The following is a 19272-nucleotide window of genomic DNA, read 5'->3' on the forward strand; positions in this document are numbered from 1 at the left end:
CCTATGATTTGTTGCAAAAATGTTGTGGACATATCATTTCTCTTTTGATAATATTGTTAATTTTGATATTATCAACTTGAGAATTGAGATTAGTTTTTGGGGGGGGGGGGTTGGGGGGGGGGTGTTTATGAAGTAATTTGTTGGGAAACTAAAAACAATATTTGTCCCCGGTTAATTTCTCGAGTTTATGAATATATGATGTGGTAGTATACTTTTTAATGGGGGATTTTAAAAATAAAAATAAAATAAAATCAGACTACATCAATCCATTTTGGCCCCTTGGTCTCGGTCTACTTGGATCCATTTTGGACCACTTTAGGTTGTGTTTGGCAATATGTAAAATGTTTTTCGAGTGTAAAATATTTTCAATTGAAAATATTTTATTTAAAGGAAAACATTTTTTTGCTGTTTGACTGTGTTGTGGAAATTGCACTAGAAAATTATTTTTTGTGTTTGGTCTTGGTTTTAAAAAATCTATTTTCAGAAAATGGAAACACAAACTAGCTGCCAGCCACCACTGCTAAGGACAAGCACAACCCACCACCACCCACACAAAATCCAGATCGAGAAGAGGGAAAAAACCGCCACCACTGCTCTATTGCCATCACCACCCACAGTTCGGTCCACCACCACCACACAAAATACACCACCACCCATACAAAACCCACCAAAACACCACCACCCCACACCAAACACAACAACAACAAAATCAAAGATCAAAGAAAACAAAAATCAGTGAATGAAGGCAAATTGGTGAGGGAGAAAGGGATGACAGAAGGGTAGAGAGAGAAGTTAGATCTGTTTGGAAGGAAGAGGGAGAGAGAAAGATTAGAGGAAGAGGGAGAAAGAACGATTGGTGATGGAGAAGGAACTGCCACAACCTAAATTAGTTTTAGAGTTTACCTTGATCGGCAGTTACAGGCATAGCCATAAACGACAATGCTCTCTCCCCATCTCTCACTTTCTCTCTCTTTGTCTCTCTCTTGGTTCGGGTAAATGTAGGAAAATTGTTTGAAGGTAAATTCAAAGTGTAAACAATTTTACACCTTGGGCCCACTTATTTTACGGTCAAAGATATTAAATTTCAAGTTTGCTGAATTTTCAGCCCAAACCAAACACTCCATATGATGCAAAATGTTTTCCCAATTTCTATTATAGTCGAAACAAACATAGCCTTAATTTATTTTGATGCACTTACCTCTTTTATATTTTTCAAATTCTATTAAATTTTAGCAAATGTTTCTTAAAAAAATAAATAAAATTTGCAAAAGAAAAAAAAAAGGAAAAAAAAAAATGACAATAAAGATAAATGGTTTAACCGCCAAAGCCAAAGCTTCCCATCCCCACAACCACAAGCACAACAATGCAAGGTGTGGAGCTAAGATTGTTCTACTCTTCCAGTTCCAGTACTACTCTCTCCAAAACCCTTTCCCTTCTCTCCCCAATTCCCATTCCCAAACCTCCTTCCCTCTTCTCTCCAATTCATCTCTCCCTTTCCCTTCCCCTTTCTCTCTCCAAACGCTCTCTTCCCCACCACATTTCCCGTTTCTCAAACACCAATCAACAACAACCGCCACCAAAACACAACCAGAACCAGGACGAAGAGGAATCCGACGGCGAGGATATCGATGTCGCCGCGCTCGAGGAAGAAGCCAGAAACGCTGCTCGAGAGTACTCTACCTCCTTATCCCGCCAGTTGACAATCGGTGAGTCTTTCGATTTCGATTTTGAATTTTCATTTCCATTCAATTTCTGTTGTATTCAATCAAGTCATCTGGTTTCAGAGGACGAGCCCGATGTTCCGATCCAACGCGGTCGAAAGCAGAGCAAGCGTAAAATTACCACTGTAAATGTCAGTAACCCATTTCCCATTTTTAAAGTTATATGCTTTCTTTGTTAATTTGTGAATAATATGGTAGTGGTTCATTGCTAATGTTGTCTCTCAAAAACAAATTAACTTTCGTAAAAACACAGCAAATTTGGAATGTAATGAAATTATGAAACTTGTGTTGTAAGTCTTAGATTACTCAAACTATATTCACATGGGAAACAAGAATTGTTGCAAAGCTTACAACATCATCAATCGGTGACAACAAAAAACCAACTGACACCCAAATCTTCTTTCAAGTACAAAGAAAGGAAAAACTTGAAATTTATTGAGATGCAAATGGGCCTGAAGATGCTGCTGCAAAACTTAGTCCTCAGTTAGACCTTATTTTCCAATACTTACTTTAAAATTTAGTAAAGCTCATCTCTAAACAAATTTGGTAAATTCAAAGGCCCATGAGAGGTCGGGGTATTCCTGGAGCTGGAGTAACTTTGGGTTGTGGAGTTGGCTTTGGTTGGGTAATGACAAGTTTAGGTGCTGGAGCAACCACTATTAGAAAAGCTTATCCATCAAGTTTCATGGTTAAATGCTCATAATAAGTCAATGTGAGTAAGTGAATTTTAGAGATGATCATGTTATATCACATTAACCTGGAAGGAGCTGGTTATACTCACCATGACCACCACTTAGTCGTGCCAATAAACCAAAAAGAGGAGCATTGTTGTAGGTAGCAGGCTCAGTTTGCTGATAATTGTCTCTTCGATCAGCAAAGTTGTCATAGGCATCAGGACCACCAACTACAGCACCAACAAGGAGATTGGGATTGCTTGCTTTCCTGCTGAACCAAGTGGCATAACCTCCACGGCAGGTGACAAATGAAGGGTTAACCTTGATGGAAACAATTGAGGAAGCCCAGTGGTGAACTTGTTGTGGTTAGTTGTGTCCATATCCCACCATGTAACTTGTGGCTCTTGGATTGTCCCCAAGAAGGTAGTCCACCCGAGAGTTTTAACATTTCATAACATCAGTTATACGCTTCACGTAACTTGATAACACACTTTTAACTTGTGCAAATATTTATTAATTGTGATTTAATCAAAGCTCAATTCAACAAAAACAATGTAGAATTTGCACAATATAATTAAATTACCTATTTTTTGGAGAAGGAGATAAGCTCCATTGGTGAAACATTGCCAGAAGCACAATTCATGTTTCTTCCTGCAGAAGCAAAATAATCAGAGACCGCAGTTAGAAAAATGCCCTATTCACAAATTGCATGTTTTTCCACCTCTGGTGGAAGATAAGGCTGCTGGGAGTCTTCTGAACATTCTGACTGCCCTTTCCAAGGCAATTGCTCCTGAAGGATTCTGCCTTCTCTTGGTACTTCTCAAAGACTGATGCATTGCCACCAGCTTTCCCTTGCATTAGGAACTGCAAGGAAATAGACAAACCAATAATTCATGCCCTTGTTACATGGTTGAGGTTTTTGATTGACAATTTATCATACAATGAAGTCGATATTGACATGTGATTTTCAACATGTAACATGTTTCTACTTATCAAAAAAAAAAAAAAACATGTAACATATTTCTAAAAAAGCAAATTAAGTTGTATAGTTTAGTTCATGAATTATTACCTTGGCCACAAGTGTCTGAACCCCAACATACTTGACATCCCAACTAAACTCCCTCATGCTATCCAGTACCACCAAGAGAGTCACCATTTTTCCCAAGGTAGTTCAAGTAGTACTGATTGTCAGCTACCTGGTACAACCATGCAGCAGCCCTAAGCAACTCATCCTACACACGCACGCCAAAATCAAATCAATAAAAACATACCACACAAACACTATTATTGCAGTAGTAAGTCTTCAAAATTAGTTGAAAACCATTCTCTTATCTATCCAATTTATGGTTTAGATTACATATTACAAATCTAAAGTGTATCTAGTATCACATTATTAAAAATTACAAATTACGTGACACCAATCATGTTTACATTAAAAAAAAACTAACATTGTAACCACTGATAGATTGGTAGTACTTTTGGGCCACAAAGATGCTGCCATTATATTTTCCTCTGTATTTGTCCACAAAATCAAATAGCTGAAGACGAAAAAAAAAAAAAGATTTATGAATTAGAAAATATAAAAAAAAATACTATGGTATGCATGTAATGTAATATCACGAAAATTGTGAGGGTTGATCATTTTTTGTTTTCATTGTTTTTGTGAGATCTACCTGAAGTATATATTTTGTGGGTACTTTGGTTAATAGTAGATAACCTTGAAATTAAGAGTCACTTATTTAGAAGATACAAGAAGTTGACAGTTTAAAATATAAATGAAGTTTAAGAATAACAAAGGATATCCTTGTGAAAATTTGTTATATAAAGGTCATACCTAGTGCACAAAGCTTCTACTTTTGTGGGATCTGAGAGAAGTGATTGGTAGGCAACTTTACTCCCAATTTATTGTAAATATGGGGAGAAAAGGTTCAAGAATTTGCGCATACCCTCAATTTTGTTTATTTATATTTCAAAGTTAATAACAAAAAAAAAGGTAAAGAACCTAAAGAAATTGCCTGTTTCAGTGATGCGATTTAACTGATATTGCTGGATAACATTTGAAGTGCGCTTTCTCTTCTGAAGAGAAGAGGAAAAAATAGCTTTTGCTTACTAAAGTTTATAAATTCAATGTGCAGATCCCTGACCATCTACTTCCAAGGGTTGCAATTGTTGGAAGACCAAACGTTGGTAAATCAGCACTGTTTAATCGTCTTGTTGGGGTATTTGATCAATAGTTCTGGCTTTTTATTCTGTGATTAGTATTGATGCTTTCCCATACTGTGAGAATAAAAATTGAAGCTTCCACATGTGTGTTTTCACATAGTGAAAGCTGACTTTCTTTGATTAATATAGGGGAACCGGGCAATTGTGGTGGATGAACCAGGAGTTACTAGGGATCGCTTGTATGGTAGATCTTTTTGGGGAGAGTATGAATTTATGGTGGTTGATACTGGAGGTGTTCTCAATATTGCAAAGTCACAGGTTGATGTTATGGAAGATTTGGCTATTACCACAACAATTGGTATGGATGGGATTCCACTGGCCTCCAGGGAGGCAGCTGTTGCCAAAATGCCCTCAATGATTGAGAGACAAGCTAAAGCAGCCGTGGAAGAAGCATCTGTCATAATATTTCTTGTTGATGGACAGGTATTTTGCATGATTGTATGACTTAAATTTACTGTCTGTCTTCTTTCCATTATTTTGTCCAATCCTCTTGAACTTTCTCTTTCAGATTCCCATGCTTGTTAGTGCCGGAAAAAGCATATTATATTTTTGCTTTGTGTGCTTGGAACTTAAAGCTGTTTTGTGAATGAATGTATCATGTCTTCTAGCCTGTAGGAACTTGGTAGTACTGTTTTGCATAAATTTAAGATTTGCCTAGAAAGTTATCTCTCTCTTGAAGATCATTTCTCATGGTGAAGCACATGTTGACATATCATAGGGAGCCTCTTCTCCACTTTGAAAGACCTTCTAAGAAATATTTTAATATACAAAGGCCTCAAGGGTGGTAACTAGTAATAGTAATTTCTTGGGAACTACATATTCAACCTATTTGGAATGTTTTCATTTGTTTCCAAGTTCTTGTCTTTATAATTGGGCAAGCAACTGTTTATAATACAAAGAAATAAAGATAATGATGAACAGGCAGGTCTGACTGCAGCTGATGAAGAAATTGGAGACTGGCTACGAAAGAACTACTCAAATAAGTATGTCATTCTTGCAGTTAACAAGTGTGAATCTCCACGTAAAGGACTCATGCAAGCATCAGAGTTTTGGTCCTTGGGGTGAGGCGTCTCTTATCATCTTCTTCTTTCTTCTTCTTATTTTCAAGTTTTTTATAAGAGTATTGGTCTTCGGTCACGTAGCAGTCGTTTATCGGTTAACAATGTGGATTTCTGTTTAAGCGTTAATTTCATTCAGTATACATTAATTTTATTTAGCATTTTTTAATTCCAAATTTAATGTGACATTGTGTGGTATTTGTGTTGTGCTAATTTAGTACGTATATGTATGATTGTAATATTATATCTAATGCACCAAGGAGCACCATCTGGAGGCTGCATATAAATGTGGACAAACGACCATGAATCCTCTATTATAATGGCTTGAGACCTGAACTGCATTGATTCTGTCTCTAACATAGTTAAAGCATGTTAATATATTTTAGTGGACTCCACTAATGTAGTTTCTATATTCTTCTCTTCTTATTAGCATTATTATTGTGGAAAAACACAATGATGTTTGGTTGGATACCATCTTCTAGTTCTATTTTATGTGACTCTCTGAGTTAACATCAAATTTTGTTATATACTATTTCTATGGGAGAAACCCTTTGTGTTGGGTACTTTGTTGAACTTTGTGAGTTTTGATGAATGGATTAATGCTCATCTTTTGCAAGTAGTTATAATTCACTTGTGCATTTAAAGGATTGTCAGGAAAAGTATTTCTTGATAGTAAAGAATGTCCATCTTAAGCTAAGAGCCTTGTAGCTCAACTGGCACTTCTTAGTGTTTCCAATGGAGACATTTAGGGTTCAACTCTCCCCTCCCCCATTGTAACTATTGAATTATCTAGAGAAGAATGTCCATCTAAAAATACATGAGAGAATCAATACCCCTTAATAACTTTTCCAGCTTATATATATATATCACCTTTGGGTCACATGGATTCTTTGGCAGACTTTATAGGTTTTGAAAAGACAGGGTGAAAGACTAGAAATTTAGGAAATAGAGATAATTTCATGAGTTTTGCAGTGATGAAATTCAAAGTAATTTTTCCGAATGTTAGGACTTCATAAAGAATGTTATGTCCAAGATTTTATTTGTTATGTTTATTTGTGTGTGTGTGTGCGCGGGCAGTGCTGTCTATTACTTAAATATATGGACTGTGTAGAATGATTTTTGTATTTAACAGAATCTGTCACTATAATCAGGTTTATAGGATATGCATGGTGGACTTAAATTTCTTATTTCTTCACTTATGTGGTTCTGATATTAAAAAGTGTACCTCACTTTTTGATTGATCAATTAGGTTTTCACCACTTCCAATATCTGCTGTATCTGGGACTGGAACTGGAGAGCTTCTTGATCTTGTTTGTTCAGGACTGAAAAAAATTGAGGTTTGCATGTCCAAAAGTTGCGTATCTAACTCTTACAGAGTTTTTGTATCAGTGCTGCAGTTTGATGAAATTGGCAACCTACTTAACTGAGCTCCAAATTTTTTGCTGAGCTTGTTGATATTATCTCAAGTAGAAGTCCTATATTCTTCCTAAGTTGACAAAATTTGCACTTCCGGCCATCATCAAGTGTACTGCAAACATAAGCATGTTTTTATTTTGATAAGTAAAATTAATAAACACATAAGCATGTTCATCTATGGTGCTTTTAAACTATTGTTTATTTAATCTATCTATGCTTATAAATAGGGTACAGAAAATCATGATGAAGAAGAAGATTATGTTCCTGCAATTGCTATTGTTGGCCGACCAAATGTTGGTAAAAGTAGCATTTTGAATGCTCTGGTTGGAGAGGATAGAACAATTGTTAGCCCAATCAGTGGTACTACTCGTGATGCCATTGATACTGAATTTACTGGACCAGATGGCCAGGTTTGATTAATTTACATATTCAACCTGTCATTGAGCAGTACTCCACTTACATTTGTGTTATTGCCCAAAACTTATGAATATCTAGATATAGTGAGCTTAGCCAAATAATCCATATAAAATGCATAATGTTATACTGAATATCATATATATATATATATAGCTCCCTCAACTTGAAATATTAGTACAAATCTTGCTAGTTGATTGATGGAATCTTAATTCTGTTGGTTTACATGCATTACAAATGAGTACATGCTATCAGACAGCTAGCCTATATGTGCTGTAATATTGCTTAAATAGGAGAGTAATAACCATCCGTAGTGTGGAATCATTAATGAATTAAAAATGCATTTATTACACTCTCAAATTTTCCCAGATACTTTAGACAATAATTACTTGTTTGCAGAAGTTCCGGCTTATTGATACTGCTGGAATTAGAAGAAGGGCAGCTGTAGCTTCAACAGGCAGTATTACAGAAGCTTTATCAGTGAATCGGGCATTTCGAGCCGTACGTCGTTCTGATGTTGTCGCTCTTGTCATTGAGGCCATGGCTTGTATCACGGAACAGGTACTTCATCCATGTCTTTTCTAGGGTCATAATCTTCTTGATGTTGTAAGAGCATGCTTTAGACCTTTTTTTTGCTGGAAACAAAACTGTATCATACCTTGTTGCAAAATGTGGTGAAAACAATCATGCCCATGATATCTTTAACATACCATAAGTTCTTTAGTTTTCTGCCTTAATTTTGTGCTGGAAATTGCATTGCACCTGTTGCTACATATGGTGAAAATAATTATGCCTATGATGGATTGATTGATATTTACTCAAAACTGCAGGATACCTAGAATCTATTTTCATTATGTTAAATGATGAGTCTCAATAATTATTTTAAACTAGCATATGACCCGCGCAATGCGCGGACTACTTTTATTTATTATTCATGGAAAAATATGTAAAATCATAAAAATATTATGACAACTCCATAGATAATTAAAATTAAATAAACTGCTTTTTTAAAAAGAAAATGAAAAGGAAAAAAAGTAAAAGGGAAAAAAATTCCCATTTATATTTTTTTCTTAATTATTATTATTTTTTAAAATGATAAGAAACTCCCTTAAAATTGAAGGTGTGTTTATGCATTAAATATGGTCAAACGAAGAAAATACAAAAAACCTCAATTATACAAACTATGTTGCCACAATTATAGGATTCTTATTATAGCTATCCAAATTAAACTACACAGAGGACAACTAATTTCAAGAATACACACAAAAACCGCACAAATGACATTTGTTGGGGTAGGAAAAAAAAAATCTTGAAAAAGTTAGATTGTAGAGTTTTATGAATACCAATCACTGTACTGCCCCATAAAAAACTAAAAGATGGTGGCACTAAATCAAAGTTACATTTGTGATATCTCACAGAGAAATCTACATCCACCTACTCTTTTCCTAAGCCATGTACATTTGGTTGATGCTTTTTAGCACAATCCTTTTCCGTAAATTTCTTGAAGCATATGGATATTGACAGTTTTAGCATTATTCTAAACTTCACCAATCCTGGGAGGCTTTTAATCGGTGTTGTAGCATTACCAAATAATGTAATTTATCGTTTTTTAACTTAAACGTGTCAGAATTTTAAGTGGCCTTTTTTCTTTGATTGTTCTCTTATTTTTTACTCACATTTGATAGTTTCATCGTTACGTTAAGCAATATTAACATCACATATGGGCATAGCCAACCCAACACAACCCCATCGAATTACCTCATAATTGACAAATATATATAACAAAAATACTCCTAAAACCTTTGAAATTTTCGAAATACCTATAAATATATTAAAATTACCAAAACACATCCTAACTCTTGAAAATGACCAATATAACCCCGAAGCTTTCAAAAATTACGGGGATATCCTTAAAACCTAAAAAATGACTGAAATACCCTTTAAACCTAAAATATGATTGAAATACCTTTAGAACCTTTAGAAAATGACCAAAATGACCATGACATTCTTCAGGATTTTGGAATTTAGCCATAACCTGCAACTGATACATGGATAAATTCTGCGTCCAATTTGCAGCTGTTCTAGTAGCATCCCCTTGCTTATAACTTCGCAGGCTAGAGATACCAGGTTCATATGAAATAGGAACTTTGAATAGATTTCCGTCATTTGATTGACTTTTGGTGCACATCTCAACTTGAGATCCATTAACTTTTATCTCGTACAAAATCAAATGTGTTTTTGACCTTCTAGCTTAAGCCACATCCATTAGTATCTAAAATAACACCACGGTCCTCCTAGCAGCCAAGGCTTCCATGACTTCAATGCCGTTAGGAAAAAAAAAAAAATTGTAGCTCATTACAATACAGCCGGATATGCCAATACCTTAAGGAATAAATAACCAATAATTATATATATAAATTACTAAGACTTTAGTCACTGGAATATTCAGTCGGCAGAACCAGAACATCTATTTATATTTAAGGACTATACATATTTTTGAATCAATTCAAAAATTAAACAGTGTACCAAAGTGGTAAGATAGTCACATTGCTCATCTGATAGATATCGTTTATATAAGAAAACCTATTGCAAGATAGAAAAACATCAAATTTTTGAAATAAGTGAGCTTCAATTTAATTGTTCCTCCAAAAAGACATAATTCACTCTATGATTATATGCAAAGCTCTATGAATACAGCATATTTGCAGGTTTTTTTTTTTTTTTTAATAGTAAATTATCAGAAAATTTTTATTTAGATCTTTGAACGTCTTTATCAGTTTTAAGCACACCACTTGGTCTAACATGCAAAACCAGCCAACTTAACAGCAGTCATGCTCATTGATTTGCTAATTCAATTCACACACTAACAACCAAAAAAACTGCTACAGCAAATCATATCATATGACATTAACCAAAAATTAGAAAGAGAGATTGAAGTACCTGAACTTGGTAATTATGTAGATAGAGTGTAAGGCAATACAAAAGTTGATTTAAAAATAAAAACACCATCAAGAACAAAACTGGGAAGTCCCCTCTTCTTTTGTCCTCTGTCAGAGACCAATCTTCCCTGACATTTATGAGAAACGCCACACTCCCATCCTTGGTACAAATTACAAACCAACCATGGCCCGCCTGCAAGCTCACCTGTCCCTTCCAAAATTTTATCACCTCACTACCATTGCAAATGTCTTGTAGGCCTTCAAAACCAAAATCAGAACAAACCCAAAAGTCTAGCACATAGTCATCCTCGTACATCATACCAAATAGACAAAAATCAATTTAAAAAAAAAAAAATTAAAAACCAGAAAGACAAAACTTATCTCCAATTGGTCGATCTCTCTGCACCCTATGTCTAACCGACTCTCTCTCTACCGTCCTTGGACTTTTGGCCTCTAAAACTTGATTGTCCAAAGCCAATTATAAATACCCTAAAATTAAACCAAAATCAAACACAAAATTAATTGAATCCAAATACTCCCAAAAGTTTATAGTATACTGAGAAACTAAATCGAATCAAAAAAATCAAATCAAAACCTAATGTAACCCAAATACCTAAATACAAATCAATCCAACCAAATTCGATTTCTCAAAACTAATTCATATTTCATATCCAGATCTAAGGAAGAATGAAAAAAAAAAAAAAAAAAAAAAAAAAAAAACTTACCAGTGGCAGTTCTCTCTCTATGTCCGTATCTCAAATCCTGCGTGCACCTTTAGGTTACCCGTGCCGCTTCGGTAGCCTAAGTCCGGCAAGGGACGAACGGTGGTGGGAAGATGGTGATAGCCGGCCGGCCATATGAACTCTGTCGCCTTCTCATCTTCGTATCGCAAGCTTTTTTTCTATCTTTTTTTTTCTCCTTCTCTGCTTTTCTATCTTTTTTTTTTAACTTGTACGTGCAGAATTTTAAGGGATCTTTTTCCTAACGTGGCAGCACCTCTTTAAAGCTTCTGCTATTATATATAGTATTAGATTATTAAATAGAATTTTGAATTATTGATGTCGTTTGAAGTGTATTATGTAAAGTTAAATGTTAAATTACTGTGAATTATGGTCTTATGCATTGTCTTTGGGGTGACACAAGAATTATGTTTCCTGCATGTGCTACATTGTATAAATTCAGTTTAGGATTCTATTATTGAAAAGGAGATCATTACTGGAGTAAGTACACCTCACAGGAAAAAAGGTTAGTCCATAATTAAGGTTGTGGGGTGTGTATTCTCTGGGAAAAAGAAAAAGGTTTTGGGGTGCGCATCCCCTGCCCATCTCACCCTAAAATCCATATTTTTCATGTTTTCTGTCTTTTTAGGTAAGCTCCCTAATAAGTGGGCTGCCATGTCTTTCAAGCTTAAAACACACTGACATCCCCCATCATGTGTTATCCCATCCAACAACCTTGATATTAGTGTAGACCATAGTGCTGTAAGCATGCGGAATAGTTGAAATTACTAGAACAGGGGTTTCCTAAGATTCAAACATAAGACTGAAGATATGCAAAAGCTACCATGTTTTGGAATTGAAAAAAAATGAGAAAATATGGAATTGAGGATTGCTTTTCCAACCACCAACTTTTCAAAAATCCCTCTTGAAATATTTTTCAAATAAAGAGAGCCTACCACAGAGTTTCTGGTTCTGCGATATAAATCATAAACAGAGTCTACCACAGTTTCAAGTGTGTGTGCATGTGGTGGATCACACCCTCGCTTCTTTTAGCAGTTCTGGCCATTGATTGCAAACCAGTTCCATTGACCAAAACAGGAAAAGAGTGTCTCTAACAAATTTGAGTTTTTTCTTCTTCGGCCTGTGACTTAGTAGTAACATACGAATTAAGTAGATTAATTTATCAAATTTTCACAGAAATTTTAAACTAATCAATTTAATCATAACAATTAAAGTAAGTAGTAATCAGTTTCAAAGGGGCTTAGAATGCTTTATATGTGAATAAGTGTGTACTACTAATCCATTTCCATTTCAAAAGGCATTCTGCAAGCTTCACTTGTCTGGCCAACTCCAGATATAATTTTGAACAGCTGAAATTTATATGATCCACTGTTAGTGGGTTTTAACCAACAAATAGAGAGAGAAAAGCAGATATGGTAGCTGAAAACGTTGCAGTCTTGCAGATGATCTCTTGCCCTGAGTAGAGGCTGTCTTATCATACTCTCCACTTGATTTCAATATTTTTTTCCTTGAAAAGCTCTTTTGGTGCTGCAAATATTTGGATTCTCTATGCTTTATTGATTGAGATCATTGTTTGAAAGAAAGTAATTCATATTAGATGAATGATGATGATACACAAGCTTCAAAAAATATTTTGAGAGAATGGACTGCTCTTTTGATTTTCTCAAATCTAGAATTACTGCTCTTTGGCCTGTTAATAAGGTGAGATGCAGGCTGGTACTTTCCACTAGTGATCAGTTCTTAATTATGTTATATTGTATTTCCTGAATGTCCTAGGATTGCAGGATTGCTGAAAGGATAGAAAGAGAAGGGAAAGGGTGCCTGATAGTCGTCAACAAATGGGATACCATACCAAATAAAAATCAGCAGACTGCGACATACTATGAGCAAGATGTTAGGGAGAAAGTTCGTGTTCTTGATTGGGCACCTATTGTTTATTCAACTGCAATAGCTGGTCATAATGTTGATAAGTATGTTCAACTGAACCATAAAAGAATATCTTTTGTTTCATAACTACAGTCGAGTTGCATTCTTTACCAAATTCTATCCTTCCTCTGCACTTGTTATTGTCTCTAAGAAAATTCTTTACTGTATATGATGCCTGAGCATCTTAGCATAGTGAGTCCTAGGCTATACAGTAATCGCATTTATGCTAAGTGCAGGATCATTGTTGCTGCTAGTACAGTTGAAAAGGAGAGGTCAAGAAGGCTTAGCACTTCCATATTAAATCAAGTCGTACAGGAATCACTAGCTTTTAAATCACCTCCAAGGACCGAGGTGGCAAGAGAGGACGTGTTTATTACTGCACTCAGGTAATGCAATATATATATATATATATTTATATATATATTGGTGGTAGTCTGTGTACCATGGGTGTTTTGATGCATTTTGTCAATGATGCATTATCATAGTTTTTGAGAAAAGATTCAATTTAGAACAAATTCATTATGTTATTATGTTAGATAGAGCTGCAGTATTTTAACATACAATATTGGCCAAAAGTATGTGGTTTAGTTCGGGTTTTACTGGATCTAGAGATATCGAAATTTTAGGGACCCACTCCCTCTTTGAACATGTCCACGAAAGGAGTAGTAGAAATGAGGATGTTAAGTTGAATTTGTGGCAACACTAGGAAAGATGGAATAACGAATAAAATTATTTGTGAGAAAGCAGTGGCGGAGACACATATTTTTGAGTGGGTCCAATTGCACCCACTGAATTATTATTATTATTTTGTGGGGTCAATTGTGAGAACCTCTGAAAAAAGATTAGATCCTGTTGCAATTCTAAGAGTGGTCCTAAAAGATAAAACTCATTTAAGTATTGGCAGGTTTAGTTAAATTTTTTATTAGTTTAGTGCAAAGTTTATGTTACGTTGTTAATTAAAAAATTGAAATTAAATTCTTAAAAAGTGTTGAAGTTGCTATTTTTGAATTATTTATGGATAAATTTCTCAAGGGAAAACCAATATAAAAACAAACGCTACTTGCCCAAGAAACTAGTAGTCACATTAACTGAATGAAATTGTTCAAAGTAAAACCATCCATCTTAAAGTTGACTTCGAAAATCTTCTCCTATATCTTGGGCTATAGACTAAAATTTTAGAATGCCATCCAAATTATCGTGATGAAGTTAAAATGGCATATCTACAAAAGGGTCCTTATTAACCTCATAACCACAAGTTTCCACGAAGGAAAATTGGATTTTTTTTCACTGATATTCAATAGTGCTTGGTTTGATGAGTATGGAAATTGGTTGTAGTATAGTTAACAAACACCTTTTTGTTTTTCTTTTAAGCAGAATACTATCAAATCCATGTATTTATTTACTTATTTTATTTAAGACCCATGTGAAAAAATTCCTAGCTCTGCCTATGTGAGAATGTGAGGGTGGCATCAGTTGAAGATAGAATATGGGGAGAATTGTCTGAGATGGTTAGATATGTGCAATGAAGGGGTAGGAATGAACTAGTATAAGTGTATAATATTAATCTGGAAAAAGACAAAAGGAAAAAATAAAGGTAAAAAAAAATTAAAAATTAATGACAATTAAAGAGGTAACTGACAACATGGTCCTAGATAGAATTAGAAGGCATGAAAGGATTTATGTAGCCAATCTCAAGTCCTTGGGATTACGGCTTAGTTTTCGAAGAATTGGAATTTGAAAATGATGTGCACTATGTCAGGGCAGGGCAGCGTAAGTTGGATTGTTTTATGAATTTTTTCTCCTTTAATGCAAAGTAAAAAAAAAAAATTAAAAAATTAATGACAATTAAAGAGGTAACTGACAACATGGTCCTAGATAGAATTAGAAGGCATTAAAGGATTTATGTAGCCAATCTCAAGTCCTTGGGATTACGGCTTAGTTTTCAAAGAATTGGAATTTGAAAATGATGTGCACTATGTCAGGGCAGGGCAGCGTAAGTTGGATTGTTTTATGAACTTTTTCTCCTTTAATGCAAATTGCGTTTTTTTTTTTTTTTGGATGTATTGTATAAATTAACCACTCCAAGATTTAGTGTCTTACTTGATTTCCTTTTGCAGGCTGCCATTAGACCACCACATTTGTTTTCTTTGTTAATGATGAGAAACTTTTCCCTGAGACTTACCGGCGCTATATGGAGAAGCAACTACGTACAAATGCAGGGTTTGCTGGTACTCCAATTCGTCTTCTTTGGCGCAGCAGACGAAAAATGGAAAAAGATGAAGGTTAGTAGCATTCTTATTTGTTATAACCATGGTATTTGTTTCTTTCAGTTACTTCAATAATGGTGCCAACTTGTTAAAGTAACTTCATGAATATTTTTTTTTTTTTTTTTTTTTTTTTTTTTTTTTTTTTTTTATCATCACCGATCTTCCTTAGGATGATTATTTAGAGCAATCGCTTGTTGCGCCGGTCGGCGCACTAATCCTTCCCACAGACGGCGCCAATTGTAGGGTCTATTTTTGTTGCTCAAGCCCAAAGGATATGGGTTAAAGGCCCAACGAACCCAGAACAATGAATTTGTAGAGAGTGGATCGAAGGTTTAGGCGCTGGCCGGCGTTCACGAAGCATGAACTCCTTTCTCTTTTATTGAAAAAATACTTAGAACAGTTTACAACTGGGGAATGCTCCTCGGCCCATGGCCGAGGAGGCTTTTCTCCCTCTTTTTTCTCCTCCTTTACATTTTGCTCCCCCTCTTATATATCTCCCTCTTCCTCCTCTTGTTGGTCATCTATTGGCTTTCCACCTGACCGTCTATCCCATCAAAGGTCATATCCGTGCTCAAGTGGTTCACCCTGATCGATGTTGCCCTACCAAGGGGTTACATCCTCATTAATGCGGCCAGAAGGGTTAGGTGAGCGTATTCAATGCCGAGGTGACAATTCGCCCAGGGCTTGCCCCTTCTTCGTACTGAGGTCTCGGACGACCGAGGATGGGGTCATCCTCGGACCCATCATGCGTCCTCGGCGTGGGCCATTTGGGCCTGGGTTGAAGTGGGCCGAGGCCACCCAATTTTCTGGCCCCACAAGATCAATTACAAATCTACGGTCTACAAATGGTGTAACTTTTGTCAAGTTACACTAGGTGTAACTTGAACCCATCTCTCTCTCTCTCTCTCTCTATATATATATATATATAAACCTTCCAAAAGGAGAGAGGGCGCATTAAACAAATAATTAAAAAAAAAAAAACTACAAAAACTATTTAGGTTTTGTTTGGATACCGCTTATTGCTGAAAACTGAAAACACTATAGTAAAATAATTTTTAAATGTGTGAATAGTGTTGTGAGACCCAAATTTATATTGAAATCTGTGTTTGGATGACTTTTGTGGGTTCGTAAACAGTGCCATGGGACCCACATTTTTTCAACAAAACGCACAAACGTAGACGTTCAGTGCAACCCAAACACTCACTTAGTAGCATGGCACATTTGACAATACCCAAGTATAGGCATTAATTTCCTTCAATAATGCCACACTAAAATTATTTTTAAATGTATAATGGCTAATAATTAATATATAGATGGGTTTCATCTATAAATGTTAAGAATTCATGGGTAGAACTTACCCTTAAAAACCAACTTGCAAGGGGAGGGTGTCAAGGGGCTTATAAACACATAGTTAAGCTTACACTTAATCCATATGGGACATTAGGATCATAATAGTTAATTTTTTTTTTTAAGATGTAAAACAATGTATCAAGTAATTTTTTTTTGTCATGAAATCGAGATATAAATTTTGAAAGTTCGTTTAATTAGTTAGTAACTTATTTTTATATGTAATAGAATATAGTGCCTAATTTTTCTCTAATATGACTGACTCAGATACAAATTCTGATAGTTTTTTACTTGGCAAAAATACTATATTTTGGGCTTACAATCAATTTAGTCCTGAAGCATAGAATGGATGTCCCAATTCGGTGAATTCTTATAATGTTATACTTCAGTTTTTATATAATATATATATAATATATATTTTTAGAGTTGTATTGAAATCCTAGTTTTTTTTTTTTTTTTCTATGCTTACATATTCTTGCGGCTTACAATTGCTTATTAGTGAAAATTATACATTTGTGTACTAAAAGAGATTTTTTGTCTTAATCCACACTTAATAAATTCAAAGACAGTATATTTACATTTTCTTTATTTGGATATTTTAAAAACTGAAATAGGATTAAGAGGAAATGATAAGGTATCATATTCATTGACAATTATGCTTTATATATATTTATCACGACATGTCGTGAAGAGTGTAGCGTGCATCATGCATGTCATTTGTCCTAACAAGCTTAGGATAACTGAAGTTGCAGGCCATATCAATTACTGGTTGTAATTAGTGGTTAGTTACTGTTCCACACTCCTGGATGTAAAATATTTCACACAATGTCCATACTTTTAAGTTATATATTCACATATCGTCCCGAGGATGACCCTGCCTTCTCACCGTCACGATCTCCTTTTCTCCCCTAATTTTGGCTTTCTTTAGACGAGAACCCTGCTCTGGACTGGTGTAATATAACTATTTTCCAGTCGTTTTGCCTTTCTTCTTTTTCTTAGCAATAATCGCGTCTTCTGCGTTTTGAAACTTTGGGCTTAATGTATCAACTCAGCATCATCTGCGACTCCTGGTCGTACAACTTATGGATGAACAAGTCTGAACTAACTCCATCGTAAAAGGCTACTAAGAGGATCTTGTCATCCATCTCGTCCACCAATAGGGCTTCCCTGTTAAAACGGCTAATGAAAGTACGTAGACTTTCTTTTCTCCTTGTTCTATGTTTAGCATGCTAGACGAGGAACGTTCTGTCTTGTCCCTATACAAAGTTGTTGACGAACAAACTTACTTAACTCTTAGAACGAGGTTGTACTGTTGGTGGTAGCTTACCAAACCATACTCTGGCTGGGCTTTCAACATGGTAGGAAAGGCTTTGCACATGATTTCGTCTAGAACAGCTAGAGATGCATAGTCGTCTTGAATGTGGCAATGTGATCAAAAGGATCCATCGTTCCATCATAGAATCCAAGTAGGCATTTTGAATTTAAGGTAGGGGGTGACTTGTAATGGATGAGGTCATCCACATGATTTGCCCTTCTCATGGAGTCCTTCATATCCTCCATGGCTTTTTCATTTGATCCATCTCTCTCCAAATGTGGTACTTTAAAGTGGCAATTCGTCAGAATGATCTCCTCCCTTAGAGTCGTTTTCAGCCCCTTCATTCTCTAAATTCTGCTCGTGCTCCTTGCCACAATGCTATCGACGGTGTCTGTTAACTTTCTAGTTAACTCTTGGTTTTGTTGCATCAAATCTGCCATTGCAGCAACCATAGACTGCAACTGTTACTGACAGTCAGTGGTGGTGCTGATGTGAAGTTTGGGTGACTAGAGGCGTTCCCCATCTCCTGGTGTTTTGACTAGTGGCCATTGACCTAGTCCGAACCATGCAGAGCCTTTTTGTCTTGGAAAGCTGAGAGATTAACACTTAGAAACTTAACTCGCTAAAACTTTTCCCATAGACGACGCAACTGATGATACATGGGAATCAGTAGGCTAGAATGCTTTGAGTTGGTAATGGCTTTAAGACTTGAAAGAATGAAAAGACTATCAAGGGTGATTGTTGTTACTCGGCTAAGGACCCTCCGACGGTAAAGTCATTTTTCTTTCTAAAACAAGGATGGGAACTCTTAATAGTAGAACTACCTTGGTGAATGAGACTTGCTCTTTTATAGAGAGTTAAAAGTGGGGTCTACCTGTTTGGATCCACCATCATTGGGCGATGTGGGCGGTTAATAGAGAAAATGGGATTCGTGGAGCGAAATGCGAGGAATCCCCTCCACATTTAAGAGTAATGCATGTGGTCTATCATATGGAACCTTTTGAGAATTTCTCATAGAATTCACTAAGTGTGATTTGGTCGTCTATGCCCGTGTCAAGGACGACTATCCTCAAATTGAATGGTCTTCTTATCAATGGACGGGTACTATTCATGCATAGTGTCATTGTTGGGGCTTCTCTCCTGCTGAAGTTCTCTGACACAGTTAGGTCATGGATGACTGCCATGGACAGGTTGACCTTAGATTAATCCCCATCAGATGATATTTTTAAATA

The 19272-nt window shown here is 35.6% G+C and overlaps 1 protein-coding gene across 1 annotated transcript; it reads left to right on the plus strand.

Annotated features, from left to right (window-relative positions):
* Positions 1 to 1320: 1320 nt before the first annotated feature.
* LOC112009334 (uncharacterized) lies at positions 1321 to 15429 on the plus strand. Its single transcript, XM_065773268.1, is given in 13 exon segments — positions 1321 to 1706; positions 1785 to 1852; positions 4531 to 4614; positions 4748 to 5041; positions 5540 to 5679; positions 6926 to 7013; positions 7320 to 7502; positions 7906 to 8067; positions 12962 to 13155; positions 13348 to 13454; positions 13457 to 13497; positions 15229 to 15244; positions 15247 to 15429. Coding segments are annotated over 13 exon segments (1872 nt in total). The 5' UTR covers positions 1321 to 1363; the 3' UTR covers positions 15399 to 15429.
* Positions 15430 to 19272: the final 3843 nt, after the last annotated feature.

This window comes from Quercus suber, unplaced genomic scaffold (assembly GCF_002906115.3).
Source record: "Quercus suber isolate HL8 unplaced genomic scaffold, Cork oak 2.0 scaffold_72, whole genome shotgun sequence".
Taxonomy (NCBI): Eukaryota; Viridiplantae; Streptophyta; class Magnoliopsida; order Fagales; family Fagaceae; genus Quercus; species Quercus suber.